Here is a 21,036-nt window from a genome sequence, read left to right on the forward strand (position 1 = left end):
CTTCCAGGCTGTGTTACATGACAAAATGGTATGAAATGTTTTAAGTATTACTGCTTAAGCAATACTTAAGTTACTTCAAGTATTGTTACTGCACCAACAAATCAAAATGGTTCTTGAGACAGCAAAGAGCACTGGGGAAAATACAACTGTGTGACTTCTAAAAGTCACAGGCATGTTGTATATAAATCAAAACTACACTTAACTAGTACTTAACTATACTTAAACTGGTGAAACCACAAATTCCATTAACACTCATACCAATACATGTACATGAACATGAAGATCACATACAACCTACATGTTCACAGCTGCCCATGTACATTTTGAACAGTTGATAACATATTACAGAACTAACAAGGTAAAGCTACTGTGTATCTTTAACAAAGGGAAAGGGGAGAGAGGTGGAGAAAAGGACAGAAATCACAAAACAAAAATATTGCTTAGCAAAGCAAGCAATAAGTTTTTAAATGTTTTTAAAGTAACTCTTCCATTCCCCCCTCCCCGCATTTGTATACAAAACTTTGTCCAGGGGGGCTGCCAGGTCCAGGATGGGAAATTTATGGAGATTTTGGTAGTGGAGGCTGGAGAGGGTGGGGTTTGGGAAGGGGAGAGGCCTCAGTGTGGTATAAGGCCATAGAATCACAGAATTGGAAGGGGCCATTTCACCCTTCAACTATTTTCTCCAGGGGAACTGGTCGCTGTCACCTAGAGAGCAGTTATAATTCCGGGAGATCTCCAGCCACCACCTGGAGGCTAGCAAGCCAGATAACTATACTGGATAGAAGGACGAATCACAATTTCATCGTTTCTAATTCAGACCTTTCTACAGTGATAATTAGAAGATAGTCTAAAGGTACTTCTCTCGCCCCGCCCCCTAATGACTCAATGACTTTAAAAGAAATTAAAATCCCTTCACGTTTACTAACTACCTTTTCTACTAGTTTCAGACTAGTTTTTTAAAAACAGCAGTAACATTAAGGCATCCTCCCTCTACCACTTGTCAGAAGGCGGAACTTACTTGCTTCTTCCTAAAAGCTGAGGGGACGTCTTTTGTAACTGGACCGGATAGGCAGAGCTTGACCCGGAAGAGAACTCGCGGTAACTAGGAAGTGCCGCTTCACTGCTAGTTTAGTAGAGTCGCCATTTTCTTAGGGCTTCTTGCTGGGGCCGCCCGTTATGGGGTCCTCCAAGCGGCACCGGGAGCGGGGCGAGGCCTCTGAAGACCCGCCCGCAGCTCCCTCGCAGCCTCCGTCCTCTGGTGGCGGCGGCGGCGGCGCTGCTACGACGTCGTCCTCTCGCCACCGCGAGCACAAGAAGCACAAGCACCGGAGCAGCGGCGGGAGTGGAAGTGAACGGCGGAGTAAGCGCAGCCGCAGCCGGGGCGAGCGGAGCAGCCGGCGGAGCGGAGCGGATGAGTCGTCCTCCCGGGGGAGTCGCGGGGGCGCCAGCAACAGCGCTGCCGCTGGGGGCCAGGAGGGAGCGGCCGAGACGGGGAGGCGCATCAAGCGGGAGAAGCGCGAGGATGGATATGAAGCGACTCAGAACTCAGGTAAGGGATGAAGGAAGGAAAAGGGAGAAGGGACAGAGAGAGACGTGTATCTGAGCGCGTCTAGAGTGCAAATAAATGAACTAACTTTATCTCACTTTCGCATTTGTGTCCTGGTCTTCCTATGTAATAGCTCAGGGTGGCCTGTATTGTTCTTTTCTGTATCCTCAGCTTTGTGAGGTTGATTAGACTGAATGTGTGCCTGGCCAAAGTCACCCACTGAACTTAATAGTAACAATAATAGTAACAGTAATAACAATAATTGCACTTATATACTGCTTTTCTAGACGAATGCCTACTCAGAGTGGCAAACAAAGTCAGTGTTGTTATCTGCACAATATAGGTGAAACTGAGAGGAGTGGTTTACCCAAGGCCACTTGCTGAGGTCACCGCAGTAGTGAGATTTGAACCAACAGGGTGATGATTCGCAAGCCAGCCCCTTAACCACTATGCTGCAGCAGTTTACATAGGGATTAAAACTTGGCTCTCCCAGATTCTAGTCTCAAAACGATGTACTGCAGCTGTCCTTATTTTCTGACCCATATTCCTAGTGAGTCACTGCCAGTGGCTTCCTCAGCAGCCAAGTTTCTCAGTGTGAAGGACAGATCTGTGTTTCCTGATCTGTGCATGGATGCTAGATACCAGCGGCAGTATCTTACCTTTTGGAAAAGTAGGATTTGAATCCAGTGGCACTTTAGATACCAACAAGATTTTTGGAGTATAAGCTTTCAAAAGTCAAAATTCCCTTTTTCAGAGACCTTTCAGAAATCACTGTTCTGCTTTCTTTTTCCTTCTGGTCATGGCTTGCTAAAATTCTATTGGTACTGTAATTTTTCAGGATTTAGCTCCTACCTCAGGGTCTGGTAGCTAAATATCTGAGTGGGAAATGGTTGTATGTTACGCTTGTAACGCACAGCCTCCTACTCCACAGATTGTGGCTGCTGCTAATGTACTGAAGGACATTTCTGCTTTTTATAAACCAAAATATCACCTTCATTTTAAATCATATCCAGCTTTTTGTAAGGTGAAATGAATGCAGAATGCAGCTGGTGGTAGAATCTTCAGAAATGAGTTAAGGTAGGATGGGCCTTGAGTATGTGAACAGAAGAGTTGTGACTGTATTTCTATTTTATGTGTGAAACGTTGGAGGCTGTGAATTCCTTGAACTCTAGCATCTCTCCCTCTTAAAGAAGTGAGCCCCTGGAGTTGGAACTAGTGGAAGGAGAATAGATAAGTGAAAACAAAGAACTGGAGTTGGAGAACTTGAACAGCTATTTTAAAAAAAGTTATTAAAAGTCACTGGAGAAACAAAAAACAATCAAAACAGCACTAAACTAACACTTAAAAACAGCAACAAAAGTATACAAGGCAGGAATATACATTCATTAAACACTTGGGATCATTTATGCTTTGTGGTATGATCCATTCGTAACCATGCTTCACGTAGAAGTAACTTTCCTCAATTTTAGTGGGATTTGCTCACATATAATAATAATCACCACCACCACCACAACATTTGATTTATATACCGCCCTTCAGGACAACTTAATGCCCACTCAGAGTGGTTTACAAAGTATGTCATTATTATCCACACAACAAAACACCCTGTGAGGTGGGTGGGGCTGAGAGAGCTCCAGAGAATTGTGACTGACCCAAGGTCACCCAGCTGGCTTCAAGTGGAGTGGGGAATCAAACATGGCTCTCCAGATTAGAGTTCCACGCTCTTAACCACTACACCAAACTGGCTCTCATATATAAGTGAAAACAGAATTGGGCTTACCTGTAACGTGTTCATTAAGTTGTCTTCTGGATAGGCACACATCAATCACTGCTGGCCTGCCACACTGGATCAGTGTGTAGGCAGGCACACACTGATCCCTGCTGGATCAGATCAGTGATCCATCTAGTGCAGCATCCTGTCTCTCACAGTGGCCAGCCAGTTACTCTGGAGGGTCAACTACAGGGCATAGAGGCTAATGCTTTCCCCTGATGTTGCCTCTTGACGCTGGAGGTTTACTGCTTTTGAATGTGGAGGTTCCCTTTAGTCACTATGCTGCAACTGTTAGATATTTGACTGTCTAATCCATTTTTAAAGCTGTCTACGCCTGTGACCATCATTATATCCTCTGGCAGTGAATTCCAGATTTTAATCATTCATTATATAAAGAAGTATTTCCTTTTGTCCAACCTGAATCTACTGCTCATGAGTTTCATTGGATTACCTCTTTCTTGGAGCACCGTGGTCAGCCTACAGTTACAAAATTTAAAGATAAAATCAAAGTAACAATAATTATTTTTTGAAAAGGCAGTTTTGAAAGGAAGCTGTGTTCTGCAGGCAAGTTCTTCCTTGTTTGGAAATGCTTGCCATTGTACAGATAGCTAGGAGCGGAAGCTTTGCTATTGCTGCGAGATTTGCCCCTGACTGCTGCGGACCCTTGGGCAAGCAGCCTTCACTCCTGCCTCTGCTAACAAATGACACTGTAGTGAATTTTTTTTAATGTTAGCTGCTGCCACCACCCCACCCCATACACACAGTGGCATTTTTAGCTTTGTGGAATATTTTACCCATCAGTTGATGGGTATGCTGTCAGCTAATTTTAGGGGTGTTTTATTATTTTGATGTGGTTATTTTTAATATCTGTAGGGGACATTAGAAGTAGAAAGGTACATATCCATTTCTTAAATGGAACAAAGTCATCTGCCCCCCCCCATAAGTGCTGTCATCAGAATATGATCAACTATGGCCCCCGCCACTCCTCTTGGATTGTTATGTTCAGATTGGGGAAATTGGAGAGGGCTGACATCTGATAAGTTGTTTTAGGTGTTTATGTATTTATGTTTTAGTATTTTAAATCTTATTTATGTATGTTATATATTTTAAATGCTCATTCAGCATTTTATTGAGCCTGTTCACAGGGAGGGAGGGCTAAAAATCGAATAAATAAATAATAATAATAACGATGGCTGTTGTGGGTTTTCCGGGCTGTATTGCCGTGGTCTTGGCATTGTAGTTCCTGACATTTCGCCAGCAGCTGTGGCTGGCATCTTCAGAGATGTAGCACCAAAAGACAGAGATGTCTTTTGGTGCTACACCTCTGAAGATGCCAGCCACAGCTGCTGGCGAAACATCAGGAACTACAATGCCAAGACCATGGCAATAAAGCCCGGAAAACCCACAACAGCCATCGTTCTCCGGCCGTGAAAGCCTTCGACAATCCAATAATAATAACGTATGAATGCAGTAACACTTTTGCATGAACTAACACATTTCTCCCTGTCCCTAAACAGCTGTTGTCACAAAGTCCAGCTCAGGAGATGCGTCTTCGCTTAGCATCGAGGAGACAAAGTAAGGAGGAGAGGTTTGGGGGTGGGGGGGTTCTTTGCAGTTTTGAAAATGCTTCTTGCTGATGTTTATGTTGCGCCTCCTTCCATGCAGTGTGAAACACACTTAAGTCTGTTGAAATTGATACGTTTTTTTAAAAAAATACATTACGCTTGTATGTCATTCTCAGTGCGTGTCCTCCTGAGTCTCCCATCCCAGGGTCTGATCACGTGATCAGCTTCAGCAAGGGCATGGTTTCCTGTGCTCCCAGGCAACTCACTGGGTTTTAAGCACGTCTCACTCTGTAGGAAATTGAGCTGAAACAGTTGGGCAGCTGAAACTCCTTCTACATCTTTGTAACAATCCCTCGAAAGCAGGGTGTTTCTTCTTGCATGTAGGAGTGCAGAGCAGAAAAATCTGCCTTGTTGCTTGTATTAGAATGACTGCAGGATCAAACCAAAAGTCTGTCCCATCCAACCTCCTGTTTCCAATGGTAGCCAGGTAGATACAAAATATGAAGCAAGAATACAAAGGAAACAGTCCTCTTGTGTAGTTTGCCTCATAGCAACTGACATTCGTAAAGCTGACTGCTTTAGAACATAGAGGTTCTGTTTAGTCCATCATGGCTATTCTTAGACTTCCTCTATGGATCTGTCTGATCCTCCACTAAAGTTATCTAAGCCGGAGGCCACAACCTGCATCTTGTGGTGGTGAATTCCATAAGTCTTCTCTTTTGTCTGTTTGGAATCTGCTGCTCATCTGCTTGATTTCGTTACCCTGGTTTTTAGTATTGTGAGGGATGGGAAAATTATTTCCCTGCTTTTCTCACACTGTCCATAATTTTATACACCTCTAGCATGTGTCTTACTCTCTCAACCTCCCTTCTTTATTTTTATTATTCCTATCATAAATTTCCCCCAGAAAATCTGTTTAAAATGCCTGCTTCAAACTTCAATGGATTTGCCTACCCTGTAGCCCTAAACAGTCTCTCTGCCCCACCAGGTAATCAAATCCTTTATTTTCTCTCCACAGCAAACTCAGGGCTAAACTTGGGCTGAAGCCTCTGGAGGTAAATGTTATCAAAAAGGGTAAGTCAGATGCCCTTGTGACCCCTTTATGCCTCTTGATTGGATAGCCTCCCAGGTGTCAGTGAGAGGAGATCCATTGCAGTTTCTCTGCCACTATGACTTCTGTGATTCCCACTTCCTCTGGCTGTTTTAAGACAAGCTACACATTCTCTCAACTGAGCTGCAACCCAAGCGAGAGATGGAGCACTGTGAGCTCCTGCTTAAAGTTTGGCATTAGCCCGCCTATGATCAAATGCTTGTGCGTGCTTGGGTCGCCTGGTAGGCAGCTGGTCAGGTAGCATAGGAGTGATGGTGTTTTTTCCTTGCTGCATGTCTCCCTAGCTGCGATGTGAGGTGGTCTTCCCCAAAAGGAAAGCAGTGTGAGGAGGGGAAATGATTCCCCAAGGCTTGTAAGGCAGGGGCCGCTCCTTGGAGGCTTTGCGTTTTCTGTTAGGGGATTTGGTTCTCATTGACGTAACAAATATGTCTGGGCTGTTGCACTTTGGACTGCAAGTTATGGGTTTGTATGATGAATCCATAAGAAAGCACATTATTTGTGGCAGGAGGTTCGATACCTGGCATCTCTCATCAGAAGAATCCTTGGTAGCAGATGTCGAGAAAGAAATGACTTCCCTTTCTCTGAGACTGAAGAGAGCTGCTGCCAGTCGGAGCCGGTAGTACAGAGCTAGGTGGACCAACTATTCCATCTCAGTATAAGAACATAGGACATAAGACTAGCCATGCTGTATCAGAGCAGTGGTCGTTACTCCAGTGTCATGTTTCCAATATTGGCCAGTCGTATGCTACAAGCAAGGTCTACCAGCAAGATACCTCACCTCTTGGCTACTTCCCAGCCTCTGACAGTCGAAGGCATTTTTCCTTTAAACCTGAAGGTCCCCTTCATATATCATGACTAATCAGTAGACCTGTTCTCCATACATTTGTCCCACCCCCTCCCTTTAAATCCATTTAAGCTAGTGACTAGCATGTAATGATATCGTTTCATACAAAAATAATATTTTTTTTAAAATCCCTGTACATAGAAGAAGAGATATCAGGAGAAGAAGAAGCCTTGTCTCTGAGTGCTAGCTTTCTTTGTGCAGGGTGGGTTTTTTTTTTGTATGGATGAGCAATTCAGTCACGTGAGCTCCAGCCCTGCAGTCTGAAATGGTGCAGCCCAGACACAGGTTGACCACCTCAATGGAGAACTAGATAATTCGGGCTGAGAACTCTTGGGTTATAGTTCTGTTCTTGTGTCCACTTCTGGATTCTGCGTTGCTGGTCCCAAGGTAGCGTAAGCTGGCCGTTGTTGCAGGAAATTCCATGCAGTTTTCACGGCAGGTTCTTCTGCAGGAACGAGACTCGCTCGACTTCCTGCAAGAAATGCAGGTGGTTCTGCCTTGGTCCCAAGTACCCTCTATTTCAGCTTGCCTGGTCTCTGCAACCTGAGTGTATTAAGCCATCCTACAGCCGAATGCTGTCAGGCTGTTGTTCTACTCTGACAGGTGGCAGTTCTCCAAGTCCTCTTTCACAGAGGTCGTTTCCTAGGCCCGTTGTCTTAGAATTCTCTGATTTTAGATGTTGAGAACGGAACCTTCTGCATGCAGAGTAGGTGCTATGGCCCTCCTCAGGTATAAGCCAGGTACAGCAGTGATGAGCTGGCGGTGAATGCCATTGTATCCAACTTCATGTCACCGCTGGCTCAGTCCAGTATCTGTCCCCTCCCGTTGTATCTTTGTCTTCCATCTTAAAAGCCTTTGTGGTAACCATAATCTTCCCCCTTCTCTCCTCCCGCTCCCGGCAGAAACAGGCAGCAAGGAAGATCCCGTGGCAGCTGAGGTCATCAACCCCATACTGCTCAAGCAGCGTGAGGAGATCCGGGAGAAGCTAGCAGCTGCCAAGGAGAAGAGGCTCCTCAACCAGAAACTCGGGTACTACTCCCCACTGTTCCACCTGTGCCTGCTTCTGGGGCTCTTACTAACCCTGGGGAGAGAAATCTCTTCACGTCAGTAGGGCAGATTCAAACTGAAGCTCAGCTGCAATAGCAGATTGCCTACTCTGACCTGCTGGCAGGTTCCATCTTTCTAGCTTAGCTGGTTTCCTACAGTAGCCCAAACCAGAGAGAGCTAGAATTGCATGACAGCAAAGAGACATGAGCTATGACTTGGAAAGTCCCTGATTTAAATTCTGCCTTTACCAGGATCTCCCAAGATGGTCTTAGAATTCCAGCACATAGGCAAGGTATTCTGTCCGGGTCTTTCAGCCTTTCCAGCTGCAATACGGAGATGATCATTGTTCATTCGAATTTTTTTTTAGTCTGCCTTTCTCGCTGAGACTCATGGCAGGTTATAGAACAAAAGCAATGCACTCGCACAGCATTAGACATCCAATGAACTGTTGTTACTGTGATTAACTTCCATTTGTAGCCCCGCCTTTATCACTGAGACTCTAGGAAGGTTACAAAGTCCGAAAAGCTATTCAATTGGACTGTTAAGACCTCCATCAGACAGTGCAGCAGCACTAGGATTCCGGAACTGAGAAGTAATACAATAGCGAGGCAAGAAAAACGGTCTGAGGCATGGCGTACTGCAGCAGTAAGAGAAAATGCTCATGAACTCTTCTGGACATGCAGAAGCACTCTCCGTTCCGTCAGTGGCGGCCTTTGCCTCTGGCACTCTAAACAAGGCAATAAGCTTCATGCGAAACAGAATGGAAGTTCCCCCAGTTACACAGAAAAAGAGCTTCGTTCTAACAGTTAACATATATGCAGAGGATGGATCCTGTGGGTGATGCTAAGTGTTAGAATCAAGCTCCGTTTCAGAGTGGCTGGATCGACTTCCTTTCTGTTCTGTTGTGAAGCATATTGCCTTGTTTAGAGAGTTTCAATCTCTTAACATTTCCTGTGCCTTTATTACTCAAGTTTTCACCCCCAAATCTTCTGCTTTTCACCCTCTTTCTGGCTCTAATTCTGTTCATCCTCGGCCTTTTCTGCATGTTTACTTAACGGGGTAACTCAGAGGTCACTGGTCTCTTTAATTTTGCATTCCGTGGAGAATGTGAGTTGGGGTGGGAGTGCAGGTAACCGACAGTCTCTGCAGTAGCGGTATGGCTGAGCTGGAACTGCTTCTGGATTTCTGCCCTCAGGAAGATCAAGTCGCTTGGCGAAGATGACCCCTGGCTGGATGACACAGCTGCCTGGATCGAGAGAAGCCGGAAACTGCAACTGGAGAAAGAGATGGCGGAGAAGAGGGTTGGTTATTACAGTTTGTTCTACTGCTAGGCAGGGACTCCGAAAGCCAGGCTGGGCCCTTCTTAAATGTGTATGTCACTTTATTCAGAAAATGGTCAAATCATAAAGAAGTTTAAGAATATCACAGTAGAGCAGTACAGCAACCACTCAGATCAGCCAAGGCAAAGGTGAAAAAAAGCGTTCTGAACATCTCAACGGCAAGAGAGGGACCAGTGGTTGACATGCGCCATTTAATGCCCTGTGTTGTGCCTTTGCACGATGCTAATTTTCCAGCATTCCTGCAGCCCCTTTCAATCCCCAGAAAGATCACTGTGGGACCCGCATGAAGGAGTAGCTGCTTGAGTCGGGGGGGTCAGGTCAATCCACTCTTGTGTCATCCACTAGGGAAATTGTGCTGCTTCGCCCTGATCCATCACAGCTATTCCTCAACCCAGTTCTGCAAGAACAAAGAGGGGTGCTGTAGAACTCTGTGTGTCTTTTATGAACAAATGGTTGGATTCAGGGCAATGTGTTCTTCCCCTCTCTAAGCTGGTTGCCTCCATGCAGTTACTCTACCTTGAGCACTGGACAGATGTTTCCCCCGTCTCCTCTCCCCCCACACCAGTGGTCTCACGGGCTACAATTACAGGAGGGTAGATTTCAGTGGCAGGTTAGAAGAAACTTTGTACCAGTGAGAGCACGTCAGCGACGCAGCCAGTTAGCCAGAGTGCTGGGAGGCTCTCCCCCTCTGCCTCTGTCTTCCAGCAGAGCGTGGATAGCTCGAGGTGTGCTCTAGCTTTGGCTTTCCTACATTGGTTTATCTCATAATCAGGTTTGTGTTTCTTCTCTTCCCCCACCCCTTCCAAAATCAGGCTAAGCTCTTAGAGGAGATGGACCAGGAGTTTGGCATCAGCAGCCTCGTGGAAGAGGAGTTTGGGCAAAACAAGAAGGTGAGATCCAAGGCCACTGGAGCCATCGTGTTAGCTGCTCTTCCTTGCTTTTTGTGCCCCTGTGAAGTGCAGGTGGCTCGTCATGTTTTTCCACAAACACACTTAGAGAAATTTACTCTAAAATTACCACAATGCAATTCCCAGTATAACCCCAACAGGCTGCAACTTCCATTCACAATGAGTTGTTTCCGCTTCCTAATTTTGCACCCCTGCTTATGCCACAGTCCAGTTTCTTTATCTCTCGGGTTCTGGGAACAACTGTTAGAAAAGCAAATGTCCCGAGAAGATTCTCATGGGCTGGGAGGAGGTACGTGTGCATGTGAAGCATCCAGGCAGTCTCTGATGCTTGCTTCATGCTATTCTCAGCAGGTCAACTACAGTTCACGAGACCTGAAGGGCCTGACAGTAGAGCACACCATCGATTCCTTCCAGGAAGGGGAGACGGTCATCCTGACACTCAAAGACAAAGGTGCGGGGATGGGATGGGGGGGGGAGACTGACCTTGTGATAGCACTGGTTTCCTCTATGGGCAGCTTATGTGGCCCTTCTCACAGGCATGCTGCTGCCTTGTACTAGGTCAGTTCGTTGGCCTATCGAGATCAGTATTGTCTGCTCTGGCTGGCAGAGGCTCTCCAGGGTCTCGGGCGGAGGTCTTTCATGTCACCTACTGTCTGGAGGTGTTGGGAATTGAACCTGGGATCTTCTGCGTGCAAAGCAGGTGCTCTGCCACTGAGCTATGGCCTGTCCCTTAAATATACATGCAAGTCTTCCTTATACCAAGACAGACTGTTGGTGTTTTGAGGTCAGTCTTGTCTACTCTGACTAGCAGCAGTGTCTCCAGCCTTTCACATCACCTACTGCCCGATCCTTTTAACTGGAGATGCTGGGGACTGATCCCTGGCAAGCCCTGCATGGCCAGCAGATGCCTCCTCCTTACAGCAGATGCCTCCTCCTTACAGTTTTTCTGCCTCACGCTGCCTTTCTCCCCCAGAGCTAGTGGCTTCTTGCAGTGATTGTCTGCTACCTTTGCACCAAGCAAATACTATTTAAAGGAAGATGTGGTGTGGAATTTCTGAGCTCAGGTTAACTGTGTCCCTTCTCCCTCCCTAGGTGTCTTGGAGGAGGAAGGGGGCGATGTCCTAGTGAATGTCAACATAGTGGACAAGGAGAAGGCAAAGAAAAATGTGGAGCTGCGCAAGAAGAAGGCTGAGTACAAGCCCTACGAGGAAGAGGAGAGCGTGGACGACATGGTTGTTGTAAGGAAACTTCTGGGCTTTCATGTTTGTAGGCAGCCCAGGATGGCTCTGTAGCTTTTCCCTGCAGTGCCCTTTCCTGTCCCATGAGGTTGACTTCTAAAAAGGGTAGCCGTGATGGCCTTGCGTAGTATTGGCTGCGCTGCATATTATTGGCTGCTCTCAAAGATTCTGGCTGGCGCCTGGGATGAAGTTCTATGGGAGGAGTGGCTGCTGCTTTGGGACATCCACGTATAGGCAGGACATTTGTATGGTCAAAGCAGAATTATGAAGCTGCTAGTCCAGCAGAAGCGGGGGCAACAAGAGGCTGAGTTAACATAGAAGGTTGGATCCCGTGGCTTTATCCAGCTACTGGTGACATAGTCCCCTGATGCAAGAGCCTCTTTCATAAGGGACTGCCACTGTCAGTAGAACAGACCCACATAGTCCCACCTACAGTGTGGTAGTAGAGTGGCTCTGAGCATATACTGTGTATTTTTTCTTATTTCCGATTGAAGCCCTCCCCCATCCCTAGGGATAGGGGACAGGGCTTCACCGTTACTGGGCAGGACTCCCAGCTGATTTTCTTCGCGCTTAACCCCCTTGCTGAGACTTCACCTGTGCTGGCGGCACTTCTTCAGCCGCTTTGTCTTCCACCCGGGTTCTCTCACTCCAAGCTGACTGTGGTTCTTTCTCCCCCGTCTCCCGACTCCAGTACAAGCACAAGAACATCCTCTCCAAGTACGATGAAGAGATTGAAGGAGAGAAGAAGAAATCCTTCAAGCTGGACTCGGTGGGGATGGCTGATGGGTCTTGGGAGCGGGAGCTGCAGCACATCCGGGACAGCCTGCGGGATCAGGCCCAGACCTTGGACATGCCCAGCCTCCACCTGGCATCGGAGTACTTCACCCCGGAAGAGATGGTAGGGAAGCCACCGTCCTCCTTCCGAGTTGCAGTGTGCTGTTGTCTTCGGTTGTATGCCACCCGGAAGGTTTTGGTCCTTGGGTCTTAAGCATAATGGAGACTTTGCACCAATAATTTATTTACTTCATTTATACCCCGCCTTTCTCCCTGCCTGGGGCCCTGGCTTATGTCATTCTCCTCTCCTCCCTTTTATCCTCACAACAACATCCCTGTGGGGTAGTTTAGTCTGAGAAAGTGACAGTTCGACCAGAAGTCACTGGCAAGCTTCCACGGCAGAGTGGGATTCAAACCTCTTGGTGCCCCAGATCCCAGTCTGACACTCTTAACCACTGCATCACCCTGGCTCTCAACCATGGTTCAGGAAACTTCATTTATTTGGTGTGGTGCCTGAATTCGCCTGCCGTTATTTGCAACTCAACCAGAAACCAAAAACGGTGACTTCAGATGAGCCTGCTGTCTGGGCGTTGCTCTGCCTGCGGAGGCCGTTGCCCCTGGAGACCAGAACGTGGGAAGGAGAGCGGCTCTGAGCACCCGTTTCACTGCCCTCGTGTGTGTGTGTGTGGAGGCTCCTGCGCTGCTCACACATCAGTTTGATTTCGGTCAGCCTTAAGGTCAGGGACCACCTCCTGCTGGAGCCTAATGTGGGAAGCAAGCAGGAACTTCCTTCCTGCAAGTAACTAGCAGCCGGTGGGGGCGGGATAAGCAGGAAAATACTAGGCCAGCACCCCCAGAGCTGATGGTGGCTCTCCAGGCATTTGTGGATTGCTGACGTTTCCCGGTTTGAAGAGGTCAGGGACGTGCAGAAGAGGAGTCATCAGAGAGGAAGGATAGCAAAAGCCGTGGGTGTGGTGAGGCTGTGGGTGTGGTGAGGGGGTTTGCTGGCCTCTGCCCTGGCCTCAGCAGAATGTGTGTTGGGCGTCCCTGGGAGCAGGCCTGGGGCAGTCCACTGCACATTCTTGACACGTTCACTTCCTGTTGCAGAATGTCACCTTCAAGAAGACGAAGCGGCGGGTGAAGAAGATACGCAAGAAGGAGAAGATGGTGAAGGCTGCCGATCTCCTGCCGCTGGGCAATGCGACCAGCAAGAGGGACTTTGGCTCCAGGTAATGGCCCAGGGTCAAAGCCATGGGAGGGGGGGCACCATTGAAGAGGCTTGCAACAGTGGCTCTGAATGCCACACCATTGGTGGTTCTTTCCTGATGCTCAACCTCTGCGTCTTCCACCTAGGACTGTGGAGGTAGCAGGACAGGTGACGTGTTCCCTCCCTCGTCTATGGCAGGGTGTCCATCTTCACCTCCTGTCTCGGTTAGGCATAGCATAGCAAGTGATGGTTTGCTGCTGCTTCCCATGCTTCATGGCCCCTTTGTATGGCTCTCTCTAGGGGCCGCAGCCGAGGGAGGAGGGTTGTTGCAGAAGAGGAGGATGAAGAGCAGTATGCGGAATATGATGAAAATGGTGCCTCAGAGCAGCAGCCTCAGTCAGATGACCTTCGGGTGGAGAGAATGGACATCAGCAGTGATGACGGTACATCGGCTTGTTTATTTTCATTTGTAGTCCGCCTTTCTCGCCAGGACTCGAGATGGATTAGTATGACAGAACTACTCAATCAATCAAGATGTAATAACTGCTGGAAGATAACAATAACAGTCTTAACAGCAAAGATTAATAATAATAATAACATTCAATCTATATACCGCCCTTCAGGACAACTTAACACCCACTCAGAGCAGTTAGTCTGTAGTAGCAAAATAGAAAAGAGTCCAGTAGCACCTTTAAGACTAACCAACTTTACTGTAGCATCTTTCGAGAACCACAGTTCTCTTTATCAGATGCATGACGAAGAGAACTGATTCTCGAAAGCTTATGCTACAGTAAAGTTGGTTAGTCTTAAAGGTGCTACTGGACTCTCTTCTATTCAGCTGAGAAAGGGAAGCTGTAGCCAAATGTGGCTGTTTAACATCCGGCATTAATACTTTTATTTAAATATTTGCAAAGCTCTTAAGTATCCCCTGACCAGCAACTTCCCCACAGAGTAGTAGGGAGGGGCTGTGGCTCAGCGGACGAGCCTCTGCTTTGTATCCAGAAGATCCCAGGTTCAATCCCTGGCATCTCCAGTTAAAAAATCTGGCAGTAGGTGATGTCAAAGACCTCTGCTGGTCTGAGTTAGCTGTTACGGGTCTGAATGGACAATGCTGATTGTGATGGACCAAGGTTCTAATTCAGTGTAAGGCAACTTCACTTGTGTTTCTGTGAGTACTACCTTGGGCCTAATTCACACATGCAGGTGAATGAGGCAGTAGAGTGAACTGCAATTTCAGCTGTGGGGGTGGGATTCTGTTTTGGAATGTTCCCTTGTATTGAAAAATTCCAGCAGATAGGAAGCCCACATCACAAGTAACACAATCATAATGACATAATCTCAGAGGACCTTATTGGAATTCATTCTCCCTTTCCAGAAGTGCTAGCATGAATCTAGAACCTTGCTACATTATGTGTGAAGTACACTCATACTCCAAACTGGGATCAATAATAACAACATTCGATTTATATACCGCCCTTCAGGACAACTTAATGCCCACTCAGAGTGGTTTACAAAGTATGTCGTCATTATCCACACAACAAAACACCCTGTGAGGTGGGTGGGGCTGAGAGAGCTCCAGAGAACTGTGGCTAGCCCAAGGTCACCCAGCTGGCTTCAAGCGGAGGAGTGGGGAATCAAACCCGGCTCTCCAGATTAGAGTCCCATGCTCTTAACCACTGCACCAAACTGGCTCCTAGTCAAACTGAATTATTCGGCAACCAAGTTAAAAAATATTGATAATACTGGAGTCTAACATCGGACACTCCTAGTAAAGCAACATAATGTAGTGGGGCGAGGATTGCAGAACTGGAGGAAACAATACAATATTCCTAATAGAGGTCAGTTCTTAAGCTTGTCCATTATATCGCAGTTCTACACCTTTACAAGAGTGCTCTTCCGAATAGTGGGATGTCAGGGTCATTTCATTCATCAGGCAGAGGCAAAAACTCAAGATTGGCCTTGAATCCAAGTGGTGCTGCCACCCCCTCCCTCCTGCGAGAAAGTTGTGGCCCCTTCTGGGTCCTGATCCATGGCTTGAGAACCACTGCGCTCATGGGTTGGATCCCATCGCTCAGCCTCTTGTGTCAAAGCAGAAAACTCCTTGCTCGGGGAGAAAAACCGTCATTAGCAGAAATAGACCCACAGGATTCAACCAAGTGTTTTTAAATCGGCAACATTTCTTATTAGATCTAAGTTGGAAGTATTGCATTTCCATTTCCCCCAAAGTTTTTTTGTTTTTGATGGTGGGAGATGAAGGACATGCCTGTTCTCCTCCCCCCCCCCCCCCGCCGTGCCCCTCCAGTGGATCCGAGCATTCCTGGGATTTTTACAGCTTTCTTCTGCAGGCCCGTCTTGAACAGCTTGCCTGATCCTTCAGAAGGAAGTTCCCAGTCTGTTGCTGGTACTCCCGTGACTCCGGGATCTGAGTGACCTCGTTCTCCTTTCTTCTTCCCCCAGAAGAGGCTGTAAAAGGTCCCGACTCTCCTGGCGCCTTGGAGGAGGACGAGGCTGAACTAGAACTTCAGAAACAGCTGGAGAAAGGGCGGAAGCTGAGGCAGATCCAGCAGCTGAAAGACAGCGGGGAAAAGGTGGGGAATGGGGGAGGGGGCGTGAATCAGACCTGTGAAAGCTCAGCCTGAAATCAGAGTTCCTGTCAGTACCTTGAGGGCTGAAAAGGGAGGCAGAGGACGGGCGCCCCGTTGCATTCTTCTGAAGCCTTTTGACTCTGCAGTTCTGAGCTGAAGGGGCTCCATCTCTAAGCCTCAGCTCTGTTGTTACTTACCTCCTCTTCTCCACCACCCTCTTTGCCCCCAGGTCATAGAAATAGTGAGGAAGCTGGAGACTGGCCGGAACCAGGAGGATGACGACGAGCTGGAGAGGAAGGGGGCCATTGTCTTCAATGCCACCTCCGAGTTCTGCCGCACGCTGGGCGAGATCCCCACCTACGGGCTTGCTGGGAACCGTGAAGATCAGGAAGAGCTCATGGTGGGTCTCCCAGCAAGGACTGGGCTGGAGCTTGGCAGGGCTGAGCGTGGTCTTTTGCGAGGCAGATGGTAGAATTCCCTCCCCATGGGGAGGACGTAAGTCAAGCTCCTGTATTACATGAAGACGTGAGGGGCAGCCAGGTGCGATGGAGGTCCTCAGTCTGCAGTTGCAGTGACAGTACTTAACCCTTTGTACAGCACTTACTCACGTACATCATCTTTGTGTAATCCTTACAAACAGAACTTTTAAGGCAAGCGACTGCTACTTTTGTCCCCATAATGCAGCCGTTGATGGGAGAGCATCACGCTTGCCACGCTGGGCCAGCCATTCATGCTCTGCCTAACCTTCCCTGCAGGCGGCTCATTGTGAGGATGAAGTGGAGGGAAGAGTTGTACACTTTTTTGAGCTGTTTGGATAAAAACCTAAGAGAAGACAACTGTGCTCACTGTCCTGTGGGTACTTCTCTCTGTCTTCCCCCCCCTTACTCTGTCTTTCTTCCATCTCAAAAAACTGCTGATGAGAAAATGGCGGTGGAGCCACTGCTGGAGCCCGCATGAGGCTCGAAGATGAACGTGAAAGTGCCTGTTGGAAACCCCTTGATTATGAAGGGCAGGCCAGAGGGCCCAATTCGAAAGTGGCAGGGCGTGAACCAACCTGCTTCCTCCTTTTGCCTACAGGACTTTGAGCGAGATGATGAGCGGTCAGCCAACGGGGGCTCAGACTCAGACGGTGAGGAGAACATCGGCTGGAGCACCGTCAACTTGGATGAGGAGAAGCAGCAGCAAGACGTGAGTGTGTGTGTGTGTGTGTGTGTGGCCACTAAAAAATGGGTGCTCGGGACGACGAAGCCTAAGATGCGGCTGCTACGGGACTTCCTCTCATCATTCTGCTGGTGGGAGGGTCAGGCTTGGCCAAGCGCTGGAAGCAGCTTCCTGAGCGTACACTCTCTGTTTCTCCTGCTGCGGTATATAGTTCTCAGCATCTTCCACCACCATCCTGGATGAGGAGCCCATTGTCAACCGGGGCCTGGCAGCTGCCCTGATGCTCTGCCAAAACAAAGGTGAGGTTTGGGAGTGTTGTGGCTTGTGCGGGGGAAGAGAATTAATCTATACTTCTGATTTGGCCCAGGCCTTTCTACTTGGGATGGGGGGGGCACTAGTATTTCACGCCAGTGCACTGGGCCACCATCTCTCCTTCAAACACAGCATGGGTAGAGTGTTATATTACTTTCCTGCTCTTCCCACCAGGCTTGTTGGAGACAACTGTGCAGAAGGTGGCGAGAGTGAAAGCCCCCAACAAGTCGTTGCCGTCAGCTGTCTATTGCATTGAGGATAAGATGTGAGTGGCTGGGGGTGCGCGGGTGGGTAGACGCAGCCTGGCATCCCTGGAGGCAGAAAGAGAACTAAACTCAATATCCAGGCCATGAGCAGATAAGAGTCAGATGATTGGCCTACGTAGTGCAGTGTTGACTTCCCTGATTGGCCAGAGCTCTGCCACTGACTTAGGGTCATGGCTTTTACCATCGGTCTAAGTCTAGTTGAGTCTGGCTGACAGTCGTTCCCCATGGTCTCTCACAGCCTTGTTTCTTGAGATTCTCTTAGCTGGAGATCCCAGGGATTTAACCTGAGATTGTTATGTATGCAAAATAGGTGCCCTTCGCTTTGCACTTCCCTTTCCTGGTGAGCTGTGTAGGCGGCAGAGAGTCAGCCTTTCAAACAACTCTCCTTCCCCCCCCCCCCACACCTCCCCAAGACTGAGATTCATTCAAACTGAGAACTCCAGCTCTCTCTTTTTAAGGGTCTTCCACCAAGGCACTGGCTTCCTTGCCAGCTGAAGACAAGCCACAGCCTTCCTTGCTCGCTCAGTCTACATGGTGCTTTCTCCTGCTGCAGGGCCATTGACGACAAATACAGCCGCCGTGAAGAGTATCGGGGCTTCACCCAGGACTTCAAGGAGAAGGATGGTTATAAGCCAGATGTGAAAATCGAGTATGTGGATGAGACGGGCCGCAAGCTCACGCCCAAGGAGGTACGGAGCAGACCTTGCCAGCTGGTGACCCCCAAGTCTAGAGGGGAGATGGGAATAATGGACTCTCAGGAGACCTGTTGCCTACTTAAAGAATTGTAGTTGATTAACCATATAAATGTTAAGACAATTTAAATTCCAGTCTGTATAAAACTATATGAGAAAGTGTTTTAAAGGGGGAAAAGCCAACTTCCTTCACACCGTAGCAGGCAAGGCATCTCCTCTCCTAGAGAACAAAGCCTTTTGCTTGTGGTGCGCTGCCTGTGGAATGCCTTCCGCTGTTTAAATTTTGCCTGGTGCACACACCACTGGTTTGTGGGTGCCAGGTCAAGACATTATTTACCCAGGCTTTTAATGTGATTTGTATCCTCCTCTCCTCCTCTTCTGTATCTGTCTGCTTTCAAATACTGATGGCTCGTTGCTGTTTTGAGATTTTGTATCTGCAGTTTATTTTCACGTCAGCGGCATCCCAGCCCCTCGTGCTTAGCCTGTCTGCCTTGCTCACTCTTTGCCCCTGCTGTGCTTTCATCCCAGGCATTCCGGCAGCTGTCCCACCGGTTCCATGGCAAAGGTTCTGGCAAGATGAAGACGGAGCGGCGCATGAAGAAGCTGGACGAGGAGGCGGTGAGTGACCGAAGGGGGAAGTGTTGGCCAGCTCTGCCTGGGCGGCAGCCAGAGTAAGGAGTGTTTGAGCACACGAGGGCAGGAAGTAGAAGGGCGTCTCGGCCCAGCTCAGGTTCCCAGGAGGTTCTTCTGGCATCAGGGAGGGGCCTGTATCAGGGGATGCAGCAGTGCTGACTCTGGCCATCTCCTGTCCCCCTCCAGCTCTTGAAGAAGATGAGCTCCAGCGACACCCCCTTGGGCACTGTGGCTCTGCTGCAAGAGAAGCAGAAGGCCCAGAAGACACCTTACATTGTGCTGAGCGGCAGCGGCAAGAGCATGAACGCGTAAGGAGGGGTGGGGCGGGAGGTAGCTGGGGCTGTGTGGGAAGCGGGGGGGGGGGCGGTCATAAGTGGGAGGTGCTTTTGGGGGGGGGCTTGGTAGGCAGCGTCCTGCTTTTCTGTCTCAGCTGCTCTTTTGCTGCCATGCCTCCACTAAGGCAGGAGGCGGCCTCTCAGTGAAGTGCAGTTGTGAACCAACCGTTCTTGCTTGGTCTGAGCTCCAAGTAGCCTATATGCCTCTCATTTCCCTATCTCATCCTCATAACCACCCTTTGAGGTAGGTTATAGGTTAAGCTTCGTAGCTGAATAGCTCTTCCCAAGTGCAGTGCTTCAGCCATCCACTGGCTCCAGAGCAGGTTATGTCATGGCTGGGGTATGAGGGGGTGAAGGGCTGAACTTTTCACGGGCTTTTCAAAGAGCCGTGTGTCCCCCCCTAAAGTGCTCGAATAGTCACCCTCCATCTTCATACTGTCTCACGTTCCTTGCACTGCACCAGAATTCTATGTAACAGAAAGCACAGTCCAAACACTCGAGTCCAAAGCGCCTTACGTTCCTAGTAATCCATTCAACAAACTTGTACGAACCATGATCCAAATGCAGGGCTCAAAGACCGCAGCTCATTTAAGGCTGCTCGGAGAATAAGCTGAGGGCAGGGGGCAGGGGGGGGGAGACTTCCTTGCCCTCAAAACACCCCAACCTCCACTTGCTGCTGCCATGGGGCTCCCTTCCAGATCATTGCTCAGGTCCCAACGGCTGATCTGTGGTGGAGCGCCACCTGCTGTTCTCAGACCTCTCACACCTCTGCTTCTTTCCCCTCTGACCCTCAGTTGGCCTCAGGCAAGAACTCCATCAGGCTGCCCTTTTCCTGGCTTCTCTGAGTGGAATGGCTCGGGCAGAGGTGCCTTTGCTTGGCCTTTTGCAGGCCTTTTGGTGCTAACCATCCCCTCTCATTTCTTCCCAGAAACACCATCACCAAGTGAGACTCTGCCATCCGCGTTGAGAGGAAAGATGGCTTTCTTGGGGGTTTGGGCCCGGACCTCTCTCTTCTCCACCTTTTACGGAGCAGCCCTGTGCCTGGTGTGCATTCGGAGCACCTGATCTTTCTGCCCAATGGGAGTCATGAGAGCAAGATTCCCTCCTTCCTCCCGCTGTCCTGAGCAAACTGATCAGCCATTTCCCTTCTCCCCCTTCCCTCCAGATGTGCAAAGGGGTGGATAGTCGCTATGTATATAGTTATGGAGCCGAGTTTCTAAAGATCCCCTTTGGTGTCTTTTTTTGTATCTATATGTGAAACCAAATCGCTTGAATAAAAGTAGCTGCTTCCTCATTTGTGGTCAGAGTTTTCCTTTCTGTTGCCCATGGGCTGAAAGATGTTTCTGTTCCTCCCCCTACCCTTTCCCTCCATTTTTGATCTTGGATTGGCAGCTGCTTATAAGTAACACACCTGATGTACAAAGATGGACTGAAAGTAGAGCTGGGTGAGCCTGACTCTCTTTCCTGCACTCATTGTGCTGAGGGGAGGGGAGCTGAGAACAGTCCAGGCTCTGCAGTCATCGAGCAGTCACTGTAGTGCAGATCTGGAGGCGAGAAAGGAAGGGGGCAAGTTTCTCTAGACCAGGCGGATAAGGGTGCCTACGATAGCATGTTGCTCCACACAAAGGAAAACTCCCTGTACCAAGATAACGTTGGGGAAGTTTCTTGAGTTACTACTTTGGTACTGAAGAATGTTCCAGC

The 21,036-nt window shown here is 48.6% G+C and overlaps 1 protein-coding gene across 2 annotated transcripts; it reads left to right on the top strand.

The window, feature by feature from the left end:
• Window positions 1-1,116: 1,116 nt before the first annotated feature.
• Window positions 1,117-20,629, top strand: SART1 (spliceosome associated factor 1, recruiter of U4/U6.U5 tri-snRNP). 2 transcript variants are annotated; one of them, XM_054991855.1, is made up of 20 exons: window positions 1,117-1,549; window positions 4,835-4,892; window positions 5,901-5,956; window positions 7,740-7,866; window positions 9,080-9,185; window positions 10,037-10,114; window positions 10,481-10,583; window positions 11,225-11,370; window positions 12,062-12,268; window positions 13,252-13,373; window positions 13,652-13,794; window positions 15,809-15,939; window positions 16,166-16,336; window positions 17,014-17,124; window positions 17,309-17,396; window positions 17,584-17,674; window positions 18,229-18,364; window positions 18,896-18,985; window positions 19,187-19,308; window positions 20,264-20,629. In XM_054991855.1, exons 1-20 carry the CDS (start codon window positions 1,177-1,179, stop codon window positions 20,280-20,282), a joined length of 2,478 nt encoding a protein of 825 aa, XP_054847830.1. In that variant the 5' UTR covers window positions 1,117-1,176; the 3' UTR covers window positions 20,283-20,629. The 2 variants fall into 2 exon arrangements, with proteins under 2 accessions (XP_054847830.1, XP_054847838.1); XM_054991863.1 differs by having other exon boundaries at window positions 10,484-10,583.
• Window positions 20,630-21,036: the final 407 nt, after the last annotated feature.

The sequence above is a fragment of the Eublepharis macularius genome, chromosome 1 (genome assembly GCF_028583425.1).
Source record: "Eublepharis macularius isolate TG4126 chromosome 1, MPM_Emac_v1.0, whole genome shotgun sequence".
NCBI classification, from domain to species: Eukaryota; Metazoa; Chordata; class Lepidosauria; order Squamata; family Eublepharidae; genus Eublepharis; species Eublepharis macularius.

Coding starts and splice junctions, on each gene's coding strand:
- SART1 (XM_054991855.1), top strand. CDS start 1,177: ATGGGGTCCTCCAAGCGGCACCGGGAGCGGGGCGAGGCCTCTGAAGAC. Junction 9,186..10,036: donor AAGAGATGGCGGAGAAGAGG/GTTGGTTATTAC, acceptor TTCCAAAATCAG/GCTAAGCTCTTAGAGGAGAT. Junction 17,125..17,308: donor AGGAGAAGCAGCAGCAAGAC/GTGAGTGTGTGT, acceptor TGCGGTATATAG/TTCTCAGCATCTTCCACCAC.